Source organism: Gorilla gorilla, chromosome 8 (genome assembly GCF_029281585.2).
Source record: "Gorilla gorilla gorilla isolate KB3781 chromosome 8, NHGRI_mGorGor1-v2.1_pri, whole genome shotgun sequence".
NCBI lineage: Eukaryota > Metazoa > Chordata > Mammalia > Primates > Hominidae > Gorilla > Gorilla gorilla.
Genome location: NC_073232.2, coordinates 114,629,838 through 114,655,571, shown reverse-complemented (window position 1 = coordinate 114,655,571; position 25,734 = coordinate 114,629,838). Strand labels below are relative to the sequence as shown.

The 25,734-nt window shown below is 49.1% G+C and overlaps 1 protein-coding gene and 1 long non-coding RNA gene across 12 annotated transcripts in view; one reads left to right on the top strand and one right to left on the bottom strand.

Moving 5' to 3' along the window:
• Positions 1 to 1,893: 1,893 nt before the first annotated feature.
• The window catches only part of GBF1 (golgi brefeldin A resistant guanine nucleotide exchange factor 1), a 152,181-nt gene continuing 128,340 nt past the window's right edge, over positions 1,894 to 25,734 (bottom strand). For 2 of the 11 annotated variants that reach the window (XM_055352806.1, XM_055352817.2), the window contains exons 11-40: positions 25,312 to 25,477; positions 24,346 to 24,557; positions 23,621 to 23,719; positions 22,828 to 23,022; positions 22,087 to 22,276; positions 21,354 to 21,494; positions 20,953 to 21,041; positions 19,171 to 19,373; positions 18,299 to 18,422; positions 17,597 to 17,722; positions 17,247 to 17,329; positions 16,357 to 16,593; positions 15,979 to 16,072; positions 15,420 to 15,596; positions 15,030 to 15,094; positions 14,821 to 14,944; positions 14,560 to 14,631; positions 14,327 to 14,421; positions 13,945 to 14,098; positions 9,189 to 9,414; positions 8,341 to 8,501; positions 7,973 to 8,213; positions 7,633 to 7,838; positions 5,357 to 5,507; positions 5,140 to 5,270; positions 4,837 to 4,938; positions 4,429 to 4,542; positions 4,105 to 4,285; positions 3,528 to 3,656; positions 1,894 to 2,734 (exon numbers count right to left, since the gene is read on the bottom strand). In XM_055352806.1, coding sequence (XP_055208781.1) covers positions 2,454 to 2,734; positions 3,528 to 3,656; positions 4,105 to 4,285; positions 4,429 to 4,542; positions 4,837 to 4,938; positions 5,140 to 5,270; positions 5,357 to 5,507; positions 7,633 to 7,838; positions 7,973 to 8,213; positions 8,341 to 8,501; positions 9,189 to 9,414; positions 13,945 to 14,098; positions 14,327 to 14,421; positions 14,560 to 14,631; positions 14,821 to 14,944; positions 15,030 to 15,094; positions 15,420 to 15,596; positions 15,979 to 16,072; positions 16,357 to 16,593; positions 17,247 to 17,329; positions 17,597 to 17,722; positions 18,299 to 18,422; positions 19,171 to 19,373; positions 20,953 to 21,041; positions 21,354 to 21,494; positions 22,087 to 22,276; positions 22,828 to 23,022; positions 23,621 to 23,719; positions 24,346 to 24,557; positions 25,312 to 25,477 — 4,569 coding nt within the window. In that variant the 3' untranslated portion in view covers positions 1,894 to 2,453. Of the gene's footprint in view, positions 2,735 to 3,527; positions 3,657 to 4,104; positions 4,286 to 4,428; positions 4,543 to 4,836; positions 4,939 to 5,139; positions 5,271 to 5,356; positions 5,508 to 7,632; positions 7,839 to 7,972; positions 8,214 to 8,340; positions 8,502 to 9,188; positions 9,415 to 13,944; positions 14,099 to 14,326; positions 14,422 to 14,559; positions 14,632 to 14,820; positions 14,945 to 15,029; positions 15,095 to 15,419; positions 15,597 to 15,978; positions 16,073 to 16,356; positions 16,594 to 17,246; positions 17,330 to 17,596; positions 17,723 to 18,298; positions 18,423 to 19,170; positions 19,374 to 20,952; positions 21,042 to 21,353; positions 21,495 to 22,086; positions 22,277 to 22,827; positions 23,023 to 23,620; positions 23,720 to 24,345; positions 24,558 to 25,311; positions 25,481 to 25,734 lie in introns of all 11 variants that reach the window. The other 9 variants (XM_063709766.1, XM_063709767.1, XM_055352807.2 and 6 more) reach the window with 7 other exon arrangements.
• The window catches only part of LOC109028568 (uncharacterized), a 35,178-nt gene continuing 11,782 nt past the window's right edge, over positions 2,339 to 25,734 (top strand). Inside the window, exon 1 of the long non-coding RNA XR_008668999.2 lies at positions 2,339 to 2,469. This is a non-coding gene — a long non-coding RNA (uncharacterized lncRNA). The remainder of the gene's footprint in view (positions 2,470 to 25,734) is intronic.

The window sequence follows — 25,734 nt, the reverse complement described above, 5'->3', positions numbered from 1 at the left end:
TATAGTAGACACCAGCTGGGTGGCCTCCAATTCAATTCTGACGCTATCTAATTGGAAATAGTGCCAGGTCCCATAGGTTGAGGGCTCATTCCCCAGGACCGTACTCTACTTCTTTACAAAAATGCTTTTTTTTTTTTTTTTTTTTAAATAGAGACAGGGTCTCGCTATGTTGCCCAGGTTGGTCTTGAACTCTTGGCCTCAAGGGATCCTTCTGCCTCGCCTCCAAGTGCTGGGATTACAGGTGTGTGCCATGGTGCCCGGTCATTGCCTCCACTTCTGATGCCAATTGTTAAGTCCCAGGTGGTTTTTCCTGTATTTCTTACTGACCAGCTATAAATTGGGCTTTGCATGACCCCCTTCTTGGGTTTGGGTTCAACTAGTTTGTTAGAGTAGCTCACAGAACTCAAGGAAACACACTTACCAGTTTACTACAGGGAATATTATAAAGGATACAAATAACCAGCCATGAAGACATACACAGGGTGAGGTCTGAAAGGGTCCAGAGCCCGGGAGTGATGTCCCCGTGGAGCTGTGGTGCGCCACCCTCTGGGCACAAGGATGCACTCTTGTTTGGCTTCCTGTAAGCCTCCACATGTTCAGCTTTCTGGAAGCTCTCCAAACCCTGCCCTTTTGGGTTCTTAGAGAAGCTTCCTTACATGGGCACGGTTGATTAAACCATTGGACAGTGGTGATCAACTTAACTTTCAGTCCCTCTTCCCTCCCTGGAGGTTGGGGGCTGAGCCTGAAAGTCCCAACCCTTTAATTCTGCTTTGGTGACCAGCCCCCATCCAGAAGCTACATAGGGGCTGCCAGCTATCAGTCAATCATATATTAAAGGACATCACTTTGGAGATTCTAAGGATTTTAAGAGTTATGCCAGGAAACGGGGTGAAGACCAAATATCTATTTCACAGTATCACACACCCATAGCACCTCCACCCTGCAGGGGCCACACAGCCTGCCCCATACACACTTCCCACCCATCTTACCCTGATGCCAAGGAAAAGGAGAAGAGGGGTCCTGTAATCATGCTGCAGTGAGTGAGGTTTGTGGGGCTGGGAAAAGTTACCCCTTTTCAGTTTGGGGTCAAAATGAATGCCCTGGGCTCCAAACCCATGACTGCAGCTGTGGGCAAGATACCCTTCCCAGGGCTGGGTGCAGTGGCTCATGCCTGTAATCCCAGCACTTTGGGAGGCCTAGGCAGGAAGATCATTTTAGCCCAGGAGTTCAAGACCAGTCTGGGCAACATAGTGAGACCCTGTCTTTATAAAAATTACACAAAAAATTAGCCAAGTGTGGTGGTGCACACCTTAGTCTCAGATACTTGGGAGGCTGATGTGAGAGGACTGCTTGAACCCAAGAGTTCGAGGCTGCAGTGAGCTATGATTGTGCCACTGCACTCCAGGCTGGGTGACAGGGGGGGGCTCCAGTGCAGTGGCACAATCATAGCTCACTGCAGCCTCGAACTCTTAGGCTCCTCTGAAACCCTAACAGCTGTTTTGGTCTCTTGGATGGTGAGACACATCTGAGAGAAGACTCCTGAATAACTACAACTCAGCCCTCACTCCTCTTCCCTCTCACCTAGGCCAGGTTGTCTCACGTGTCTCCCTTGTTACAGTTGTTAGGGAAGATGACGACAACTGCCCAAGCCACTGCCCAAGCCCCTGGGCACACCTGTGATGACAAGGGTACACCCTGTGGCAGGGCAGGGGTCAGCAGCAGTGAAGGAATCCTGACCCCCGGCCTAGCATCTGGCGGGGTGGCGGATGGGGGTGGTAGTGTTTGTTAGGTAGGCTCAGCCTCTGCTCACACCAAGTCCAAGCCCTGTGCACCCGATAAACATGGTGCCCTGACCCACAAGCTCAAGAAGGAAACCGGAGGGAGAGACAATGATGCTGGTACTAAGACATTTATTATATCATAAAAAGTCCATTGTTGTTCTGTTTTTCCATATGTACATGCTCCTGTGGGCAGTCCCCCACCCAGCCCCCACCTGCCTACCCTCCATGGTGCCAGTCAACTCTCCAAACTGACCAACTAATTAGTAAAAGAGGAAGAACTGGAGGAGGTGGCCCAGGGCTAATGGGAGTGGGAAACAAAGTGCAGAGTGGTTGGGCTTAGTTTTCAATGCCTGACCGTGGGCAGGCACTGCAGGGCCGGCACACGGATGCCTCCCCAGAGCTGCCGGGCTGGAGGCAGAGGCTGCAGATGACAGCTGAGTTCACTCTCAGGCTGAACCCCCAGGAATGGAGCGCAGAGGAGGAAAAAGGTCCCACAGCTGATTGGGGGTCTTAGCTGGGGCTATCAACGTTCTCTTTTTCAGGTCCCCATCCAAGTGGCAGCAACAGCAGCTCCGACTTGGCCTGAAGAGCTTGTGGCCCGCAGGACAGCCAGAAGTGGGGTCAAGGAAAGCCTGGTGGGAAGCACTGGTCCTGATCTCTGAGTGACCTGCCTTAGTTGACCTCAGAGGTGGGTATGGGATCTGTGGGGCGGGGTGTGGCCAGGAGGGGCACTGGTGAGGTGGCCTCGATGAGCGCAGGGTTGAGGATGATGGGCAGAGTCATAGGTGGCACGCCCACCTGCAGTGGGGAGGCCAAGGGCTGCAGGATCAGTGGGGGCTGAGCCAAGGGTGGAGGCCCGTCGGGGGTGGGGCTCAGCCTGCTGGGGCTTGAGGCCACTGGTGATCCTGGGGAGCTGCTGCTGGCGGCTCGGGGGCTCTCGGGCTTCTCAAAGTCTGTAGGGAAAGCAAGGTGGTTACAGTCAGATTCCCTTGTTGGTACAAGACAACTCTCACATTGCCCAGCTGGCTGCTTATAGAGTCTCTGTTCCTCCTTGTTCCAGTAAGCAACACGGCCCTCCGCCAGCCTAAAAAGTTGGGAGTTTCCCCTCAAAACCCATTTCAATGTTCAGCTACCTTCTATCTCCTTTGCCAGGCTACTTTTTTTTTTTTTTTTTTTTTTTCGACAGGGTCTCACTATCACCCAGGCTGGAGTGCAGTGGCATGATCTCAGCTCACTGCAACCTCTGCCTCCCGGGTTCAAGCGATCCTTCCACCTCAGCCTCCCCAGTAGCTGGGATTATAGGTGTGCACTACCACGCCCAGCTAATTTTTGTATTTTTTTGGTACAGGCGGGGTTTCACCATGTTGGCCAGGCTGGTTTCAAACTCCTGACCTCAGGTGGTCTACCTGCCTCAGCCTCCCAAAGTGCTGGGATTACAGGTATGAGCCACTGCGCCTGGCCACCAGGTTACTCTCTACTAGAATCCCTGAAAGGAAACCTCTGCAAATTCATTCCAAGTCCCTGACCCAGCCTTCTCTTTCTAAGCCTGAAGACTGCAAGCAGCTAGTTCCTCATAGCTTATGGTCCTGCCATTTCCCATGGGAAGAGCGGCAACAGTTCTCTCTAGGGGCCTCCTTCCCTCGGCTCACAGACCCTGCTCAGCAGCATTCCCATGCCCCCTTGGGCCTCCTCTTAGGCCCCCTGCTTGCTACTCAGTGCCTATCAGGCTAGGCTAGAGAGACTCACCACAGGCCCCCAGCTCAGATGGAATCTCTGGGGGCGGTGGATGGCCAGGTGTCCTGGTGTCGCCAGCAGCGGAAGTCAGGTGGGCTGAGGCGAGAGGCTTTTGGCCTTGAGGCTCCATGGGCATGGGGTCTGGAGACGGTAGAGAATTGAGATGGCACCTCTTAGTGCTTTCTCTCTCCAGCAGAGCCCTAGCTACCCAACAGCCTTTCTACCCACCCAGGGCACAGACAATAAATTCAGCTTTGGGGACTTTTTTTTTTTTTTTTTTTGAGATGGAATCTCGTTCTGTCGCTCAGGCTGTGATCTCGGCTCACTGCAACCTCCACTTCCCGGGTTCAAGTGATTCTCCTGTTTCAGCCTCCTGAGTAGCTGGGACTACAGGCACCCACCGCCACACCTGGCTAATTTTTGTATTTTTCGTAGACATGGGGTTTCACTATGTTGGTCAGGCTGGTCTCAAATTCCTGCCCTCGGGTGATCCACCCACCTCGGCCTCCCAAAGTGCTGGGATTAGAGGTGTGAGCCATTGTGCCCAGGCAGGAGACTCTTTTTGATAAAGCTGGGCTGAGCCCCCTACCCTGGATGACGGTCTGCTTGAAGAGTTCATCTCGTAGGTGAGGGAGAAAACAGTCAATGCGTTCCCAGGTGATCTCCCAGAGGGCCGAGGGGCCGCCTCCCCGTGCATCTGCACTGTGGAAAATCTCCGCTGTGTCCATCACCAGAAGCATGTTCTTCAGAGACTCAGGGATCGCCTCTGACTGCAGGTGGCAGTGGGACCATGAGAATAGGAAAGAGGGCATGGGGGGAGTATGGTAAAGGGAGGTAGCTACCAAGGGGGAAAGGGCAAGTCCTTCCAACAGGTGGGACAGGAGGCAGGCAGCAGAGCTGAGGTAGAACATACCAGTAAGTCGCTGGAGCCTGCGTGCATGTACTTGTCCATGAAGTCCAAGATGGTGAGCCAGAGGGCCGCAAAGGTAGAGAGCGACAGCAGTGGAGACAGGTGCTGCAGGAAGACCTACGGCCCACCAGCCCCCTTCAGCTGAGAGGACTGTAGGAGCCTCTGGACCCCTCTCTGAGGCTGGGTGGCTAAGCCTGTCCTATCTTGCATGAGAATCTTAGATCAGAGATGGAGGAATCTCTGATTTAAGATTCAGAATCCTCTCAGGTCCCTAGGTCCTGCTTAGTGTCCATAGCTGGGGGGTTGTGAGCACCTACAGTGCATCTCTAGGTCCTGCCAGAAGCCCTGGCTTCCCTCCTCGGGAAAAGGCAGGTATGGGAGAGAGGGTGGGTATAGGGTGGTGAGCAGTACCTTAGAGAGCAATGTGGAAGCCCTCATCCGGGTCTCCTCCATCCCACCCACATCTGCAGGGCTGATGTTCTCCAAGAGCTTGGTAAGTAGAGGAAACAGCACCTGGTGGGGGCAAATGTGCAATGTCTCCCTGTGAGGGTCAGCTAGGCAGCCTTGCCCCACGGAAGCCAGGAACTGGATGGGCATAGAGCTGAAGGGAAGGTATGATGCAGGCTGAAGACTCACATTAGGGGCTCTTCAGGCTGCCTGGCTTTCCTTTTCTTAGGATTTGAACTTTATCTTAAGACCAGTAGGAAGTCCCACCTTGTTAAAACAGGACTCCCATTCCAGGGCATCTAGCTTTTGCAGATCATGTACAAGTAGTGCTCGCTGCAGATAGGTCAGTGCCTGCATCCGTACCTGGCGCCGGGCATCGCAGCACAGGCAGGCAATACCTGAGAGCAAGAGCAGGGTCAGGATCCTTCAGGCATCTTGATCCTGATGCTCCCCAAACTCCCTACCTCTGCCCCTCCTGGTTTACCCTGCAGTAAAGGGCACCAGCAGTGGGCCCAGAGGGTGCGAGAATCAGCTTCAATCTTCTGGCCACCTGTCTCCAGGTGGCGTTGCTCCTCCGCCCATGAGCTGTAGATAGAGGCTGCCCGCGTGTGCAGGGTGTGCATCAGGTCTAGCAACTAGGATCACAGGAGGGGGCAGGATGTGAGTGGGGTTAGGTCTCGTGGATCCCTTTCCCCCTCCCCACTCACTGTCCCTAACTAAGTCCTCAAGGTGTCCCTAGCACCAATCATGCCATACCTCACCCCCTCGCTACTCTTTCCCTTGACTTGACTTCCTGGTTGTTCCAGTCCTTGTAAAGGACTCTCCAAGTCAGAGATTACTCATGAGAGAGAGAGCCTTAGGAGGTGTGTGGACTGAGTATTTCACAATCCTTACTCACAGTGAGAAAGATACTTTCTTTTCAATTCTATTTCACACCTGCTGATGACAGAGAAAGCCTCATGTTGTTAATTTAATTTTTTGAGGCAGGGTCTCACTCTGTCACCCAGGCTGGAGTGCAGTGGCACAATCACGGCTCACTGCAGCCTCGAACTCCTGGGCTCAGGTGATCCTCCCACCTCAGCCTTATGAGTAGATGGAACTACAGCTGTGTGCTGCCACAGCCAGCTAATTTTTTGTATTTTTGTAGAGATGGGGTTTTGCCATGTTGCCCAGGCTGATCTTGAGCTCCTGGGCCCAAGCAATAGTCCTCCCAAAGTTTTAGGATTACAGGTGTGATTATACCATGCCCGGCCTAATTTTATTTCTCATTTTACTTTTTGAGACAGGGTCTTGCTCTGTGCAAAACTGGAGTGCATGGCACCATCATGGCTCACTGCCTCCTGGATCTCCTAGGCTCAAGAAATCCTCCCACCTACTCAGCTACTCAGCCTCCCCAGTAGCTGGGACTACAATGTGTGCCACCATGCCCGGATAATTTTTGCATTTTTATTTTTGTAGAGGCAGGGTCTTGCTATTTTTCCCAGGCTGGCCTCGAACTCCTGGCCTCAAGTGATCCTCCTGCCTCAGCCTCCCAAAGTGCTGGAATTACAGGTGTGAGCCACTGTACCTGGCTGTTAATCTCATTTTTAAAACAGAAAATCTCAGGCTCAGAGGCTTTGATGGGCAATAGTGTCTGGCCAGATTTAATACATTTTTACTTTCGTTATTTTTCTTTTCTTTTCTTTTTTGAGATGGAGTCTTGCTCTGTCGCCCAGGCTGGAGTGCAGTGGCGTAATCTCGGCTCACTGCAAGCTCTGCCTCCCGGGTTCACGCCATTCTCCTGTCTCAGCCTCCTGAGTAGCTGGGACTACAGGCGCCTGCCACCATGCACAGCTATTTTTTCTATTTTTAGTACAGATGGGGTTTCACCGTGTTAGCCAGGGTGGTCTCCATCTCCTGACCTCGTGATCCGCCCGCCTCGGCCTCCCAAAGTGCTGGGATTACAGGCACGAGCCACCAAGCCCAGCCACTTTTGTCATTTTTGTATGGTTATTCTATTTAAGGCAATTGGTTCTCCATCAATTTAGTGATGTAAACTCTGCTCACAGAATTTTATATGCCTTTGAAGAGACACAGGGTAACTCTGGAAGGATAGACAAGAAACTGGTGACAGTGGCTGCCTCTAGTGAGGGGAACTCAGAAGCTGGGGACAGGAATGGATTGGAAACTTAGTTTTATCAGTTTACCCTTTTGTATATTTTGAACCTACTCAAAAAATAAGTAAATCTTAGTTTAAAAATAAATTTAAAGGCCAGGTGCGGTGGCTCATGCCTGTAATCCCAGCATTTTGGGAGGCTGAGGCAGGCGGATCACGAGGTCAGGAGATCAAGGCCATCCTGGCCAACATGGTGAAACCCCGTTTCTACTAAAAATACAAAAAATTAGCCAGGCATGGTGGCACGCGCCTGTAGTCCTAGCTACTTGGAAGGCTGAGGCAGGAGAATCGCTTGAACCCGGGAGGTGGAGGTTGCAGTGAGCCAAGATCACGCCACTGCACTCCAGCCTGGGTGACAGAGAGAGACTACATCTCAAAAAATAAATAAATAAATAAATAATAAAAATAAATAAATAAATAAATAAATTTAAGCAAAAAAAGACTTACAGGTAAGGTTTTGGGTAAGGGAATATTGTGAAGATGGTGGTCCAGGGCCTGGGCTGGTACACATGGGCCCTTCCCCTCAGCCCTGGCTTTCCCTGGCCGCCCCAGGCTCCCAGTATCAGGTGCAGGGGAGGAGAGGAAGTAAAGGGTGCCATACTTACGTCCTGACTGACCTGTAAAGACACCGTATGGTAGCTGGCAGGCACGCCTTCGTCCTCATCATCATCACTCTGCCCGCCCCGAGAGGCATGTTGGCTGGAGGTTCGAGGCCGGCGAAGCATTGATCCCTCTTTGGATTTCTTCTTGAAGCGGCTCCCTTTGCTGTCATATTTGTGACTCTTGCCACGTTTCTCCTGGGACTTGCATCCTGAGCAGAGCCAGACTCAGGTCACATTTCTGTGTCTATATAGGCATAGATACCCTGCCTTTTCTCCCCTCTCAGCCTCTCCCCTGCATAATTGCATGGCTACTCCCCAGCTGCCCCCTCATCAGCTGACCCACCGCCATTCAGACTGGCCTCCACAAAGATCCGGAGAGTCTTGACGCAGAGCTCAAAGTTGTCAGGTGTGATGTGGGCAGCATCACGCACGATGAAGGACAGCGATTCCACACACTTAAGCAGAGACTTAGTGTCGTGTGGCCCCAAATCCAGTCCCACTGTTAGGCTGTATTGATTGATCAGGGGTGAAGGGCCTGGGCGGCTGGGCCCTGGTTTGGAGTTATCAATGTCATCCTTCCCGACCTGTAAAGTACACAGAGGAGCTGGGGACACAGGCTTGGCCCCTGTGTGAATGTCCTTGCAGAGGACCAGGAATTCTTCCCACAGGTCAAGCAGGAGAGACTCAATTGCTGCCCATATTGTCACTCACCACTAACCAACCACTGTTGACCACATCGGCATCTGTGGCTGATCGGTGTATCTTGCCCGGCCTGCCATGGTCAGTGTAGACCTCTGAGTCGGAAGTGTACCCTCGATCCAGGCTCACATCATTCTGATGGTAGGATGGGAGCTCACTATCTGACTGGGCCCCTATGGTAGGCAGGGAGAAGGGCAGAGTCAGGGTAGGGATGGGGCACTGGGATGAGGGATAAATCAGGCTCTCAGAAAAAAGATGCTGAGGCCTGGCCTCCCCTCTCTCTGGCATAATTTAATTTCTGTCACCAGAGGGCCAAAGGATGGCCGGAAAAGTTTCTCTGTTGACCAAATAAGGTGGCAGGCTAATCTGGGTTCCTGATGGCATCTAGTGGCAGCTGTAGCACCACTCTAGGGAGTGGTGGCAAGGACAAATAAGCAATGCAGAAGGCTATGAAGCCAGGCTTTCCACTGTCCTGAGGACTGTTTTCCCAGTTTCTGGGATTTAGTGATGTATCGATTTATTGATATAAAGTCTGCTCACAGAATTCTGTTTTCCCAGAATTCTGGGAAAACAGTCCTCGGGACAGCTCAGAAACAGAAACTGGGAAACAGTCCTCAGGACAACTCAGTCCTCAGGACAGTAGAAAGCCTGGCTTCACAGCCGTCTGCATTGCTTATTTGCCCTCATGCTATTTAACTTACGGGTACTAGCCAGCGGGCACTGGAAGCTCTGGAAGCGATGGCAGAAGCCAGGGCTGTTTAATCTGCTGAACACAGTAACCTGTGTTTTGTTTTCCTGTCCCAACTCCTGGGGTGTAACTGTTTATCTGCCAGCCTGAGTCTCCCTGGGAAAGGGCTTACCAGCGTCAGGTGCATCTGCCCTGGCTGTGGCCTGCAGAGCAGCTGGAGGCTTCACACCTGAGCCGATGCACTCCAGCAGCGTGAAGAGTGTGGCCCAGTCATCACCTGAGTGGATGTTGGCTGCGTTGGTCTTCAGGAGTTCATGGAGCCCATACGCAACCTGGTGGCTGACTCGGGATAGCACACTGGGCTTCATCAGTAGCAAAATGCGCAGGGAGAGCAGCACCTGGAGTGGGGTTAGGGCAGGAAGCAGGGAAGCGGGGAGCTGTGTGGGCACACAGCTTCCTGTCTAGTTTTCTTTCCCACCAGTCTCCTTAGGCCAGTGAAGACAGTTTGGCTAGGACCCAATTTAGGATACTGCTCTGGTCTTTTTTTTTTTTTTCAAATAGAAATACATTAATTATATTATTTGAGACAGGGTCTTGGTCTGTCTCCCAGGCTGGAGCACAGTAGCACAATCACAGCTCACTGCAACCTGAAACTCCTGGGCTCAAGTGATCCTCCTGCCTCAGTCTCTGGAGTAGATGGGACTACAGGTGCATGTGACCACACCTGGCTAATTTTTTTTTTCTTTTTTGGAAAGATGGGGTCTCGCTATGTTGCCCAGGCTGGTCTTGAACTCCCAGGCTCAAGCGATCTTCCCGTCTCGGCCTCCTGAAGTGCTGGGATTATAGGCATGAGCCACTGCACCCAGCCTCAAATACAAATTTTTATTGAGAAAATTATAGGTTCATATGCAGTTGTAAAGAAATAATACAAAAATGTCCCTTATACACTTTGCCCAGTTTATCCCAATGGTAACATTATGCAAAACTATAGTATAATATCATAATCAAGATACTATCTGATCTTATTCAGATTTCCTGTTTTACTTGCATTTTTGTGTGTATTAATTTCTATACAATTTTATTACCTGTGTAGGTTTGTGTATCCACCACAAAACAACATACTGAACAGTTCCCCCACAACAGTATCCCTCATGTTGCCTTTTTCTTTTTTTAGAGACAGGTTTTGCTCTGTCACCCAGGCTGGAGTGCAGTGGTATGATCATAGCTCACAGCAGCCTCAAACTCCCGGGCACAAGTGATCCTCCTGTCTCAGCCTCCAGAGTAGCTGGAACTACAGGCATGCACCACCATGCCCAGCTCATGTTGCCCTTTTATAACCACACCCACCTCTTCCTTCCTGCCCCCATCCCTAATCCTTAGCAATCTGTCTTCAAATTCTTTTTTTTTTTTTTTTGAGATGGAGTCTTACTCTGTTGCCCAGGCTAGAGTGCAGGCAGGATCTCGGCTCACTGCAACCTCTGCTTCCCATGTTCAAGTGATTCTCCTGCCTCAGCCTCCCAAGTAGATGGGATTACAGGTGCAAGCCACCACGCCTGGCTAATTTTTGTATTTTTACTAGAGATGGGGTTTCACCATGTTGGCCAGGCTGGTCTCGAACTCCTGATCTCAAGTGATTCCCAGCCTCAGTTTCCCAAAGTGCTGGGATTAGAGGTGTGAGCCACTGCGCCCAGCCTGTCTTCAAATTCTAAAGTTCTGTCATTTCAAAAATGTTATATAAGTGGAATTATATATTACATAACCTTTTTAGATTGGCTTTTCTTTCACTCAGCATAGTTCCCTGGAGATGTCTGTTGCTTTAAATTGCTGAATAGTATTCCATGGTGTGTATGTACCACAGTTTATTCACCTATTGAAAGTCATCTGGGCCGATTCCAGTTTTTGGCTATTACAACTAAGGCTTCTATAAACATTCATGTACAGGTTTTTATGAGAAAGTAAGCTTTCACTTTTCTGGGATAAATGTCCAAGGGTGCAATTGCTGGGTTGTATGGTAATTATATGTTTCATTTTATAAGAAACTGCCAGCAGAGTAGCTGCACCATTTTACATTCCCACCCAGCAATATATGAATGACCTAGTTTCTCCACATCCTTTCAGCATTTGGTATTGTCACTACTTTTTATTTCAGCCATTCTGAAAAGTGGGTAGTGATGTCTCACTGTGGTTTTATTTTTTGGAGTCTTGCTCTGTCACCCAGGCTGGAGTGCAGTGGCACGATCTCACCTCACTGCAACCTCCTGGGTTCAAGCGATCCTCCCACCTCAATCTCCTCAGCAGGTGAGACTACAGGTGTGCACGACCACGCCCAGCTAATTTTTGTGTTTATTGGTAGAGACATGGTTTCACCATGTTGGCCAGGCTGGGCTCAAACTCCTGACCTCAGGTGATCCACCCACCTCAGCCTCCCAAAGTGCTGGGCTTACAGGTGTGAGCCACTGCGTTCAGCCTCATTGTGGTTTTAGTTTGCAGTACTCTGATGGTTAATGATGCTATCTTCATTTCATGTGCCTATCTGCCATCTGTATGTGTTCTTTGGTGAAACATCTGTTCCTATGTTTTGTCCATTTTCTATTAATAATTGGATTGTTTTATCACTGTTGTGTTTTGAGAGTTTTTATATTACAGATACCTTTCTTCAAATATGTGATTTGCAAATATTTCCTCCTCGTCTACAGCTTGTCTTTTCATCCTCTTCACATAGGCTCTCATAGAACAAAACTTTTAAAAATATTAATGTAGCCCAACTTATCAATTTTTCCTTTTCTAGATTGTGCTTTTAATGTCAAGTCTAAAAATTATTACTTTTTTTGAAAGAGAGTCTCCCCCGGATCTGTTCCATCCAGACAGTGTTGAGGCAAGAGACAGATCCACAGGACTGCCAAACACGCTAAAAATCCTTTGCTTAGCTCTAGATCCTGAAGATTTTCTCCTGTTTCTAAAGTTTTTATAGCTTTACATTTAAATCTATGATCCATTTGAGTTAATTTTCCTGTAAGGTATGAGGTTTAGGTCAAGGTTCATTTGGTTTTTCCTCCTGTGGATTTTAATCACTCCACCACTTATTGAAAAGGCTATTCCTCCTCCACTGAATTGTTCTTACATCTTGGTCAAAAAATCCACTGAACATATTTGTGTTGAGCTTATTTCTGGTCTCTCTATTCTTTTCCATTGATCTATGTGTCTGTCCCTCCATCGACACCACATAATCTTGACTACTATAGCTATATAGTAAGTCTTTTTTTTTGAGACAGAGTTTCGCTCTTGTTGTCCAGGCTGGAGTGCAATGGTGTGATCTTGGCTTACTACAACCTCTGCCTCCCAGGTTCAAGTGATTCTCCTGCCTCAGCCTACTGAGTAGCTGGGATTACAGGCATGACCCACCATGCCCGGCTAATTCTGTATTTTTAGTAGAGATGAGGTTTCTCCATGTTGGTCAGGCTGGTCTCGAACTCCCAACCTCAGGTGATTGCCTGCCTTGGCCTCACAAAGTGTTGGGATTACAGACGTGAACCACTGTGTCCAGCCGAGTGTAAGTCTTTTTTTTTTTTGAGATGGAGTCTCGCTGTGTTGCCCAGGCTGGAGTGCAGTGGCGCAATCTTGGCTCACTGCAACCTCCACCTCCCAGGTTCAAGCGATTCTCCTGCCTCAGCCTCCAGAGTAGCAATCAGGCGCTCACCATCACGCCCAGCTAATTTTTGTATTTTTAGTAGAGACGGGGTTTCACCACGTTGGTCAGGCTTGTCTTGATCTCCTGACCTCGTGATCCACCCGCCTCAGCCTCCCAAAGTGGACATAAGTCTTAATACCAGAGTGATTCTTTTTTTTTTTTTTTTTTTTTTTGAGACAGAATCTCACTCTGTCACCCAGCTGGAGTGCAGTGGCGCGATCTCAGCTCACTGCAACCTCCGCCTCTTGAGTTCAAGCGATTCTCCTGCCTCAGCCTCCCAAGTAGCTAGGATTACAGGTGTGTGCCACCACACCCTGCTAATTTTTGTGTTTTTAGTAGAGATGGGGTTTCACCATGTTGGCCAGGTTGGTCTCGAACTCCTGACCTCAAGTGATCTGCCCGCTGTGGCCTCCCGCAGTGCTGAGATTACAGGCATGAACCACAGCAACCGGCCCAGAGAGTGTGATTCTTTCCACTTTATTCTTTCTAGCTATTCTAGAGCTTGTGCCTTTCCATCTAAATTTTAGAATAAGCTTACCTATGTCTACAAGAACCTTTCTGGGATTTTTATAGGAGTTATGTTGAATTTACAGATCAATTTGGGGAGAAGTGACAAAGTTACTATGTTGAGCCTTCCAATCCATGAACATAGTATGCCTCTTCATTTATTTACATCTTCTTCAATTTATTTTGTAGTTTTGTAGTTTTCATCATACAAATCTTATACATGTTTTGTCAGCTATATATTAAGTATTTCACTTTATTTGGAACACTTGTAAATGGTATTGTATTTTAAATTTCAGTTTCCATATTGTTCATTGTTAGCATGTAGAGATATAATTACTTTTTGTGTATTGATCTCACATCCTGTGACCTTGTTGAATCCACTTATTAGTTCTATGCTTGTTGTTTTTTGTAGTTAAGCAAAGAGATCTCAAGAGGGTCATAAGCATGACAGGAAACCAGGTATAGGGCTAGGACTATTATAAGGCAGTAGCAGGCCAGTCCTACAAAGCAGATTCATAGGAGGCTGAGGTGCCAAACACAAGCTCCATGCCTGAGGCCATTCCAGGCTCACTCCCAGTACCACCCGCTAGACTGCACCAGCCCTGTGGTTGGTCACTGGACTCATGCTATGGGGCACTAAATGTACTCTCTGTCTCAGGCCATATTCATAATTGACAACTGTGGCCTTAATCCCTTGCATACCTGCCCACTCTCCAAGATGCATTCTGCTTACCTGACCACTGATCTCTTCTCTCCGGAGAAGCCGAACGGCCAGGCGTAGCAACCCCACCACTGCCCGCTCCACAAGGAAGCAGAAATCTTGTGCCTGAACACAGAGGTGGTATAGATGGTCTCGAACAGTCTGCCACACACAGCCCACACGATCCCTGTGTAGACATAAAGGAATGAAGATAGTCTCAGCCAGAGGGGCCACTGGGCAACAGGTCCCCTAGGCCTTTCAGGACTCATTGGTATTATACCCTAAGTAGACAGGTATGATGAGTAAGCGTCTCCCCTGCTGCCTACAGTTCCCCAGAGCCCACTCAGCAAGATGGCTTCTATCCCTTTGGCACAAGCCCAGCATGGGGTCTGCCTAAAGACTACGCTCATCTTACCTGTTCTCCAACACAATCCTTAGCAGCATCTCTAGGCAGAAAGCAGCATCTTCCTCATCATATGTCTCTTCATCTGGTGTCACTGAGACCAGAGCCTGAAGGGGAACAGCAGCAGGAAAGTAGGCATGGAAAAGAAGCCAACCACTGGCCCTGCCCTGACAGAAATAATACTGTCCCTGTCACCCCTCCCAGATTCAGCCAGTTGTTCCATGTTTCCTTTCTTCATCCTTTACCTTCATGAGCTCCTGTAGTGACTCCAGCTGGAGGAACTTGCTTTCTGTGATCATTTTTTCTGGGTCACATTGCTAGAGAGGGCAAAAGAGAGAGGGGGTCTTTGACAAAGGCTGAAGGGAACAGAATGTCCCCAAGAGCCAGGGAGAGAGGGCAGAGTCAGCCCTGGTTACAAATCCTGGATGATTTACTCTTCAGTTCACCGGGTAGCATCTAATAGGAAGGTGTTTAGGCTTTCTCACCAGGGGTGGATGGGCAGTTACCTTTATACACTCTAAGGCCACTCTCTTGGCCTCTTGGTTTTCAGTGGATGGGCCCCGAACACTAGACTGCTCAGGACCACTCAGTGTTAGCCAGCTCACAAAGCTCAGCACTGTTGACTCTCCTCTGTAGAAAAAGGGCACATGGCCTGGTGAGCCCCAAAGTTCTGACTCTCCCTCCCCAAGCCCCTGAGCCTCTGGTCTGCTCTTACCGGTTTGATGGTGTCTCTTCCCGCTGTAGAGAGATCTTGCCATTGGGATCCACGAAATCTTCTACCTGGAAAAGTAAGTCAAAATAATTTCTTTCCATGTGTCCTTTGCATTTGTGCCCCTGCCTCCACCCACCAAAGCTCTCTGGATTTCCTCCTCTAGTCTTCTGCCCCTATGCTATTGTGCCAATTGGTAACTGGCAATGGCATCTACCAGCCTTCTTTTACAGCTATCCCCCAAGATCTGTGGTCTTACATCTGAGGCATTCCTGGTGAGCTGCGGCAGGCATCAGGCCCAACATTACTCTCAACCACTTACTTCTATGTACAGATAGCATACAATGTTGCAGCTCTTGCCTTGTTATCGCTCATTAGTCTCCTACCAAGAATTACCTCTATCATAGCCTTGGGCAGTAGTTGGGCTCGGAAGAGCTGCAGCATGGCCTCCATGATATTCTTCCAGCCCTCCCGCAGGATGTCACCATGACGATGGGCCAAATGGAATACTGTCTTGGCTGCAATATGGGCTTTAGGGTTGCTTCCAAATACACTGGGCAGGTTCTCAATAGACTGGAAAAGAGGATGAGAACAGACTTAAGGCCGAGCTAATGTCTGGAAAGGAAAATCTCTTAGGTCTCTGCCTATGATGGTTCCCTCAGGTCCTTTTGTTGGCTCTGCTTCAATCCCCCATAATACTGGTGTGAGTGGGTTAACCTAGTTAAGGCCTTCCCCACTCCTGTATCTCCTTTCCCATCCCCATTACATGAAGTAACACTAGTTTTATCCCAGAGTGTGCAAGACAGAAATGGCCTAAGCTCTGGTATATTCAAGTGGGGGCAGTGAGGGAAGATGCTGAGGGCAACCAGGTCTGTTGATAAGGGTAGATCCATGGCTAGCTAAAAGAGAGGTCCTCCTTTGGAACTCCAAGTACACAGTTCCTGCACCTGCTCACCTCACTGCTGAGAGCTGTGAATTTGCATAGAGAGATGATGAGATTGTCAAACACATCGCTGAGGCCATAGTGGGCGGAGATCATGGCGCACTTCCTGTAATGTTACCCCCCATCCCAGAAACAGAGTCACTGGAAGGCCAAGCAGCCCTTCCAAGTCCCTGAGCTTGCATGGGGCTCTTCCCCAGTCAGTCCCAGGAAGAAACCTTTTAATTTTGTTTCTGTTTAAGACTGAGCTTACCCAAGCTTCAGCCTCCCTCCAAAAACTCAGGGGGAACCCCATTCTAATGAAGTAACAGTAGGAGTCAGAGAGGCATGGAGAAAACCATGTTAGCTCACAGAGGTAGGGGGAGGTGAAGACCAAGGCCAAAGCTGGGCTACCTGAAGCCTGAGATGGCTTTCTGGATGATTGTCTCCTCAAGGCTTTTGTCAAAGACATAAGAGAGAGCAGCAATAGTGGGGCCCCAGGTCATGGTGAAGAGGTCAAGATCATAGCTGGCAGCAGGCACACGCAGGAATATGCCCTCAGGGGTGGCACCTCGATGAAGCAGCACATTCCACACGTAGTTCTCCCGAACCAAGCCTGTCTGCTCCTCAGGCATTACAATTTCCTCATTCCTGTCAGGAGGTAAGGGAAGGAGCAGTTGCACTTCTTTGAACCTGACTAGTTCCAAACCAAGACTAGGAGTTCATCCATACTAGCACTCTCCACTGATGAGAGGTCATCAGAACTGCAGCTCAGTGGTCTGCTTTCCACCCACCAGTGGGAGCAGAGAGAAAGAAAGGAAGTGTCCCATAATCTCAAAGCCCTATCTGTAAGTGAGGCCTTTAGTTCTATAGTGAGATCACACATTCTTACTAGGTGTGATAAAATGAACAATTCTACCTTTTCTGATTTACAGTAAAAAACTGGCCCATTTCTGACCTGTAACCTGGGCCTCACACTCCAGTGCCCATCTTGGGTTCTCTACCAGCCAGCATCTTGTAATCTATACAGGAAAATGTACCTGTTTTAAGTTCAGAAAATGGGGCCATGATATCCTACTTAAGAGCAGCACTTTGGACCCTGGCTTAGAGTACTAGAGTCCCAATATCATTTGGGCTTCTTTAAGGAAGAAACAGTTGGCAGAGAGGGGGCTGCCCAACTAAGTCCTGAGGCTAAATCCAGGGCGTGTGAGTCACTGCAGTCTGACATGACTCTAAAAACGGGGAAAGGAAGCAATGTGCTTCTTCTTAACAGAGATACTGCACTATTCTCTATGTATACTCACTTGATGGCATGGTACATGTCCTCCAGGATGTCTTGCTCAAAGTCCTTGCCTCCATTCACACCTTTTAGATTTTTGCGAAACTCCTAGAGACAGGCCAGTAAGTTTTTTCCCCTTGTGTCAACACTGAAGCCCCACCCAAGGAACTCCTGGGTTTTTAGTAAATAGGACTTAGGAAAAAGTAAGTGAAAAAACCCACTTCCCCACCCCAGTCCCTTTTCTAGGTTGGCCAGCCCTTCCTGATTCCCTTGGACAGAACCCCATCCATCATGCCCACTGGAAATCCTATGTCCTTCCTGCTACCTCCAAAGCTGTGCTGGGTCTTCTTTGCCTTGACTGGGACCCAAGCTTACCTCCAGGGTCATGGGTGCATTCTGTTTACGAACATTGTGGTTGTGCTGGTCAGTATTAAGCATGATGACAGCATAGGCCAGGGAAAAGCAGGCATCGCTATTGGCAAATGGGGAGCCATTACAATTCTGAAAAAGCAAAGATCCCGCCTGTGTCAATGCCCTTCTCTGGCCAATTAAACCCTCACTACCAACCCACTGGTCAGTGCTAGTACAGAGAAGAGGTACCATCCAGAAAGTGGCCAGTCTCTTGCCAACCCCTTAACAGAAGCTGATCTCTTTGTGGAAAGGTCACTAATTTTGCTCTCTGCCTTTTTAAGAGACAGCAGGCTGGATGCGGTGGTTCACGCCTGTAATCCCAGCACTCAGGGAGGCCGAGGTGGGCGGATCACCCGAGATCAGGAGTTCGAGACCAGCCTGACCAACATGGCAAAACCCATCTCTACTAAAAATACAAAAATTAGCCAGGCTTGGTGGCAGGTGCCTGAAATCCCAGCTACTCAGGAGGCTAAGGCAGGAGAATTGCTTGAACCCGGCGGGTGGAGGTTGCAGTGTGCTGAGACTGTGCTACTGCACTCCAGCCTGAGTGACAGAGTGAGACTCTGTCTCAAACAAACAAACAAAAAAGAGACAGCAGCTGGATTCTTCAGCCCTCAGTCAAACTGACCTTGGATCCTGGGCTCAGCCCCTGACACTCAAACTCACCATCCAACGCTCTGTGAATGCCTCCAGCAACCTCTGGATGACTGGTGCTTCCCCAGGCAAACGGAAGGCTTCCAGGTAGAGGCGGAGGGCTTCGTCCAGTCGCAGACCCTGAAAACTGAAGGTGCTATAGGGAAAGAAAGGAAGAAGAGGCTGAAAATGTGTAAGCTGCACATGTCAGGCTCTTTTAGTCACTGTCCTCATAACCTACTCTTACTGGAAGAGAGGAGGCTGAGGTCTCTAGCAAAGGGGCAGTATCTCCTGTTCATCCCTAACACAACCCCTAGCCTTAATACTTTGCACATCCACAGACTCTTGCCTAGAACCCTCACCCCCTGGAACCCTGCTCTACCCCTTTGCAATGGACTCCATGCAGAATGGAGGGGGCTCCCCAAACTATCTCGTTGGAGTCCCTTTCAGGTCCAACAGATATAAATGATGGGTAGAGGAAGAACATTGGCTAGGGTCTCCAGAAGAAATTTATAGAGACCGCTTTGAGGTAGGGATGTTCTGTCCCTTTAAACTGATCACTAACCATGTCCCAACTTTCTTTTTTTTTTTTTTGAGCCAAGGTCTCACTCTATCACCCGGACTGGAGTGCAGTGGCATGATCACAGCTCACTGCAGCCTCGAACTCCCAGACTCAAGTGATCTTCCTGCCTCAGCCTCCTGAACAGCTGGGACTACAGGCACATGCCACCATGCCCAGCTAATTTTTGTATTTTTTGTAGAGACAGGGTTTCACCATGTTGCCCAGGCTGGTCTTGAACTCCTGAGCTTGAGTGATCTGCCTGCCTCAGCCTCCCAAAGTGTCAGGATAACATGCGTGAGCCACCATACCTGGCTATATCCCACATTTCTTACAGCTTCCTCACCTCACAAAGCTCTCCAACAGGTCAATGTTTTTGCGGTCACTCACAAACTCTCCAATCATCTTCTTGTCCAGCCGAGGGTTCTCTCGGAGCCACTGAGCAACCTCTGTGTTGTCCATTGGGATGGTGAGGAGGCCTTTCTCTTGCAGAAACTGAATCCCCTTCTTTGGTTTCTGATTAAACTGCTCTGTGCCAGTGATTAGCAGCTGCGTGAGAAAAACTAGAGGTATAGAAGCTACTTTGCCTCTAAATTAGACAAGGCCAGCCTAGAGTCCACCATAGCCCACCCGCAGTTGGTCAGCTAAAAAGCTCCTAGGATGTGGTTCTTAGTGACTACAGAACTAAGGCTAGATCATAATGGCCTTAGCTTCCCCCATCTTCATGTCTAATTGAATTGGCTTACGAGCTCTTTTCACTCCTTTCCTGAGTGCTCAAGATACATAAAACAGTTCCTCTTCTCTAACTTAGGATTGGGGGAAAAGTAGAAGAAAGAAAGTAGATAATTCTTCTCTCCAGTTTTATATCCATCCCTGACATTTGTTGATAGACAGCCTCTTGTTTTTAGCCTAGCTTAGCTTCTTTGGTTGCCTAGCTTAATGCCCTGGGTTTGAAAGACAAAGTGGACTAGCTGTGGAGGCAACTCATATTTCTGTATGTCCAGTCACGGCCATGTACTCAAGGGCACACATGAACCAAAGTCATTTAAGCTGGCAATAAGAGAAAGAAAGGGTTAGGTTTTTTTTTTCTTTTTCCGAGATGGAGTTTCACTCTGTTGCCCAGGCTGGAGTGCAGTGGCGTGATCTCAGCTCACTGCAACCTCTGCCTCCCAGGTTCAACTGATTCTCCTGCCTCAGTCTCCCAGGTAGCTGGGATTACAGGCATGCACCACCATGCCCAGCTAATTTTTGTATTTTTAGTAGAGACGGGGTTTCATCGTGTTAGCCAGGCTGGTCTCAAACTCCTGACCTCAGGTGATCTGCCCACCTCGATCTCCCAAAGTGCTGGGATTACAGGCGTGAGCCACTGCGCCCGGCCAGAAAGGGTTAGGTTTTCTTTGTGTTAAGAAACCCAAAGTACAGGCCAGGCATGGTGGCTCACGCCTGTAATCCCAGCACTTTGGGAGGCCAAGGTGGGCGGATCACGAGGTCAGGAGATCGAGACCATCCTGGCTAACACGGTGAAACCCCGTCTCTACTAAAAATACAAAAAATTAGCCAGGCGTGGTGGCACGCGCCTGTAGTCCCAGCTACTTGGGAGCCTGAGGCAGAAGAATTGCTTGAACCCAGTAGGTGGAGGTTGCAGTGAGCTGAGATCATGCCACTGCACTCCAGCCTAGGCAACAGAGAGAGACTCCGTCTGAAAAAAAAAAAAAAAAAAAAAGAAATCCAAAGTACAAACAGTTATTTGAACCTTACTAAAGCACCAGAATGAATATCAATTTCCCTTTATTGCCAATCATCTTGCAAGAGCTGGAGATGACAGTAACCTTCAATGACCCAAAAGACAGCAACTCCCAAGGCTCCTGTCACTGCCACTAGTGACACGTGGCTCTCAATTGGTACAGCATTTGCGCAGGGGCATACATAGGGTATGCTCAACTACACAGCTTAGGAGTAAGGGAAGGGCTTCAAATGGGAGTTGCTGAAGTCCCAACAAGCCCAAAGACTGGCCTCAGGAAGCTGTACAATGAGGTGCTAGACTCTCCTTCATCTTCTGAGATGGAAACCCTACAACACTGGACACCCAGACAGAGGTGGACAGAGGCTGGGGAATACATGTATGTACCTTCTTTTTGTTTTTAATTTCAATTAGTTCCCGTGGATCTGGCAGGAGACAGGAAAATCGGGGTGGCTTCCGGGCAAACTTTTTGTCAGCTAGGAGTAGGAAGAAGAGGGGGGAAAATCTGTAAGACCTTTTTTTACCCAGATAAGGACTTTTGGAAGGTCACCAATATACTCCCCAGTTTCAAGAAGGAGCCTCAGAAATCTTGTCCTCACCAGTCTTCCACTTCCCTGGAAGTCCTATCAACTGAGGGTCCATATGTTTGCTTCCCTCTCTCTGAGTCTGAAGGCGAGGCGGGCTACCAAGGCTTGCTTAGTTACTATCCTAGGTGTCTGCTCCCTCCCTCTGCTCTTCACCAGGCCCTCCAGGTGAGGAGTTTAGGGTCATGGACACCCAGTACCCACCCCCAGAGTCAACAGCTTCCTCCAGATCACTGCATCCTGGTTTCCCATGTTCTGGTGGCAGCCGCCCTCCACCTGGCAGATGCAGGCCTGGGATGTCTGAGGCCATGCCTACAGCTTTCCCATCGCTGGCAGTTCTCTCAGCTGGTTAAGAGAGAAGAAGATACGTGAAGACTTATAGGGTATGAAGCCAAGCAGAGCTGCAGGATAGATCAAATCCCAAGCCCAGAAGACCTGCATGGTTCCCACACAGGGCGCCAGCCCTGAGCAGGACAAACCCAAGCCAAAATAAGTAGTCCCTGTCCCAGCCAAGCATTAGATTCTCTAATTTAATGAAGAGATTACCCAGTCACTTTCCCTGATCTTCTGCAACCTCAAATTTCAAGGGGGAGCTGGAGAGGACTAATTAGAGTGGAGGCAGATATTGGGGATGAGGGACAGTGGGACCTGGAGCTTTCAGAGACAGAAATCCTATATTCTTTAATCTCTGTTCTCTTCTCTTGCCATAAAGAAATAATAATTCTGTAAAAAACCAAAGTGGGGAGGAGGAAAAAGGGAGAAGGCTATGAGTTCTACTAATCTGCCTGACTGCCCTGTGATTTAAACCGCCAAAGCCCAGAAACAGAATTGGGAGCATCCCAGGGGAAGTGATATGGGGACAGGAAAAACGACTCAGAGAGTAGAGAAGGGATAAGCATAGAACACTGGGTTCATCAAAGAAAGAAACGCCTCTCACTATTGCTAGCTTCTCGGGTGCCATCTACTATCTCACAGCTTGGTCTGGCTGTCTCCTTCTTCTCTTGCTGGGTGAGGCTGTTGAGAACTTTAGCCTGGCAGTGGGCCTCGGTGCTGTCAATCACTGTCAATAGGGCATCAAGAGATAGTAGGTGTGTTGTATAGAGTTGACCAGACACAGGGAAGGCATTCTGGAAAGTAAACAGATCAATTGGACTTGTAGTTAGGAGAACACTTTAAACTTTGATCATTTTCTAAAATTTCCAAAACCTCTTCTAACTTGTACATTGCCCTTAGAAAACGCCTTTCTGGCCGGGCGTGGTGGCTCATGCCTGTAATCCCAGCACTTTGGGAGGCCGAGGCGGGTGGATCATGAGGTCAGGAGATCGAGACCATCCTGGCTAATATGGTGAAACCCCATCTCTACTAAAAATACAAAATTTAGCCGGGCGTGGTGGTGGGCACCTGTAGTCCCAGCTACTCGGGAGGCTGAGGCAGGAGAATGGCATGAACCCGGGAGGTGGAGCTTGCAGTGAGCTGAGATCGCGCCACTGCACTCCAGCCTGGGCAACAGAGTGAGACTCCGTCTCAAAAAAAAAAAAAAGAAAAGAAAAGAAAATGCCTTTCTTCTATTTCCCAGCTCTCAAGTGTTCCCCTCTCTGTATGTAACATCCTCACTACCACCAGGGAGATTTCCTTTATAATGCGTTTTTTCCTAGAGGCCAGTTATAGTGCTCAGCACCTTGGACAGCAGCTTTGTGAGGTCCTCAAAGAGGTTGGAACAGTAGTAGTCACAATCATAGTTGATGTAGAGCTCTGTGACAAAGCTGGGGATGCGCCAGAGCTGCACAATGGCCTCCAGTGCCATCTCCTTCATCTCATAAGGCATCTTGGGGTTCTCCACAGTGATGATCTCCATAAGCTTTCTGATGTACATCTGGCAATAACCCAGTAATTGCCATTTGGGTGGGGAAAGGATTCAAGATAGGAAGAGAAAAAATTAGACAGGAAAAACATTAAACAGGATGCAGAAGCCCAGCCTAGAGGCATGTATTAAGAGACACCCAAAGGTATTCCATCCCCTAAATATATCTCTTCTTTGGCCTCCATGTTGGGGGATAAGGCCTGGCTCTCTACCACATACCTGGTCCCAGACAAGTTGCCTCTTGCCCTTTTGTGCTATGTGAACATGACCTGGTCCTATTTAGAGTTCCTTTTAGCAATTTAGTGACAATGCTGGCTTGACTTACCTGCCTGTGTTGCAGAGTAACTGCTGGGCAGAAGAGCTGTTCCTATTCATGGTAAGGTTACCTGGCAGTTCTCATATTTGGGGTCAGCCAGTTTCCTTTGGTCTCCTTTTAACTTTTCCACAAAAGAGGCCAGTTGATTGAACCGAACTCTGGAGGCTAAAAGGACTCTCCTATAGGAAGTCCCTAAATCCTACCCCTGTAGCATGATAGAGCTGGCCCCACTGAAGATGCCATATATCTCCCTATTTTTTTTTTCCCTTTTTCTTCCCACGTCAAGAAACTCACCTCCATTTGGAACTTGAGGTGCTCTCGCATGCTCTCAAACAGTAGGAAGCATACTCGCAGGGAAGCAGCATAAAGGTTTAGTCGCTCTATGCTGAGTAGCTGGAGATGAGAGCAGGGTAGGCCATGAGTTGTTTTTTTTTTTTTTGGAGGCAGAGTTTCACTCTGTTGCCCATGCTGGAGTGCAGTGGCGCAATCTCAGCTCACTGCAACCTCTGCCTCCTGGGTTTAAGATATTCTCCTTCCTCGGCCTCCCAAGAAGCTGGGATTACAGGCGCACGTCACCATGCCCAGCTAATTTGATATTTTTAGTAGAGACTGGGTTTCACCACATTGGTCAGGCTGGTCTCAATCTCCTGACCTCGTGATCCGCCCGCCTTGGCCTCCCAAAGTGCTGGGATTACAGGCGTGAGCCACTGCACCCAGCCCGGCTGTGAGGTTTCTGAAGCTGACTATGGCTCAACCAAGAGAGGCAGAAGAGGCAAACTGAGTGAAGGTGTCACTGAGGTCCATTGCTTCCAGGGAACTCTACATCTAGCCATTCCTATATTTCTTTCTGGCTGCCAGAGTCCCTGGGGAACTACTGGAACCCTCTTACTAAAACTACTGGCCAACTGGGAGGGAGATGCTTTCCTAGGTCCTATACTCTTTGCGTAATCAGCCAGACCTCCCTGTGTTCCCTTGGCCCTTGAAAGAGGCTCTGAGACCCTCTAGCAATCTTGTCTTACCTGGAATAAGTGACGGCACATCTCATCCTTGATGAGGCCCAAGAGGGTCTGGCACTGGGCTACAGGGGCTGACTCAAGGGCCACTGTCAGCAAATGCAGTCCCATGTGAATCATAACCTCTGAGTTATGGCGGTCGTGTGGATTGGTGAGGGAGATGAGGAAGCGGAAGAGCTCGCGGATGCAGGGAAGACCATAGGGGACCAAAGCTGTGCCTGGGGAAGGCCAGGAGGAGAGTGAGACTGCTATAAAACAACTAGTCTGCTGGCTTTGCCTAGCCTGCTCTGCATTATACAAGGCAATTTTAGGTAAGTGATTCTCTTTGAAGAAAAGGGCTGGGCGTGATGGCTCATGCCTGTAATCCTAGTGCTTTGGGAGACTAAGGTGGGAGGACTGTTTGAGGCCAGGAGTTTGAGACCAGCCCAGGCAACACAGAGAGACCCCATCTCTACAAAAGATTTTTTAAAAGTAGCCAAGTGCAGTGGTGCATGCCTATAGTCTCAACTACTTGGGAGGCTGAGGTGGGAGGATTGCTTGAACCCAGGAAGTCAAGGCTATAGTGAGCTGTGATTGTGCCACTGCAGCAATCCAGCCTGGGCGACAGGAAAAAAAAAAAAAAGGAAAAGGATTTTTTTTTTTTTTCCTGGGGACATGAGGGGACTATACTTCTGGAGGAAATCAGAATTGATGATCCTACCTTTCTGTTAAAAGTCCTAAGCTTTTTATCCTTCCTTCTTGCTTCCTATTGCCCATCAAACTTCCTCCCTGTAGTATAAGTTAGGGAAGGGCTCCCTCCATGCCAACAGTCTATGGCTTGACTCCATTTCCTGACTAGAAAATAGCCTAGAACTTGGAGCAACAGGCAGTAGTCCAATATCTTGGTTTAAGACGGTCTAGGCTCAGGCAGCTTAGTAGGTAGGGTAGGTATGATGGGGGAGGTGAATTGGCAGAGCCTACCAGAGTACCCACCTTCTTTCTGGGAGGACTGTGTAAAGCGCACGCCCCGGGGATTGACGTAATCCATGTCATGGACAGAGGCAGAGTCAGAGTGGTCGGCAGGGGACGTGCACTCCTCTAACACTTCAGGGATGGACTCCACAGATGCTGACTGGGACTTTTCCGCATGGGTCCCTTCCTGCTATGACCAGTAGCAGGGAGATATGGGAAGAGGGATGAGGCAAGAGCAACTTGGAACTTACTCCCCTGAAGTAGCTGTCTTCCAAGCTGTCTCTAATGGGCCACAGATGTAGGGCCAACTCAGTAGTTTATGAATCACCGCAAGATGGCTCAGGTAGGAGTATGATGAAGGACTCAGAAAAACATCTCCTGAGGCTTCACTGACCTACAATGACTAGAACCTTAGAGACACAGAGCCTCTCACAGGCTTAGGAT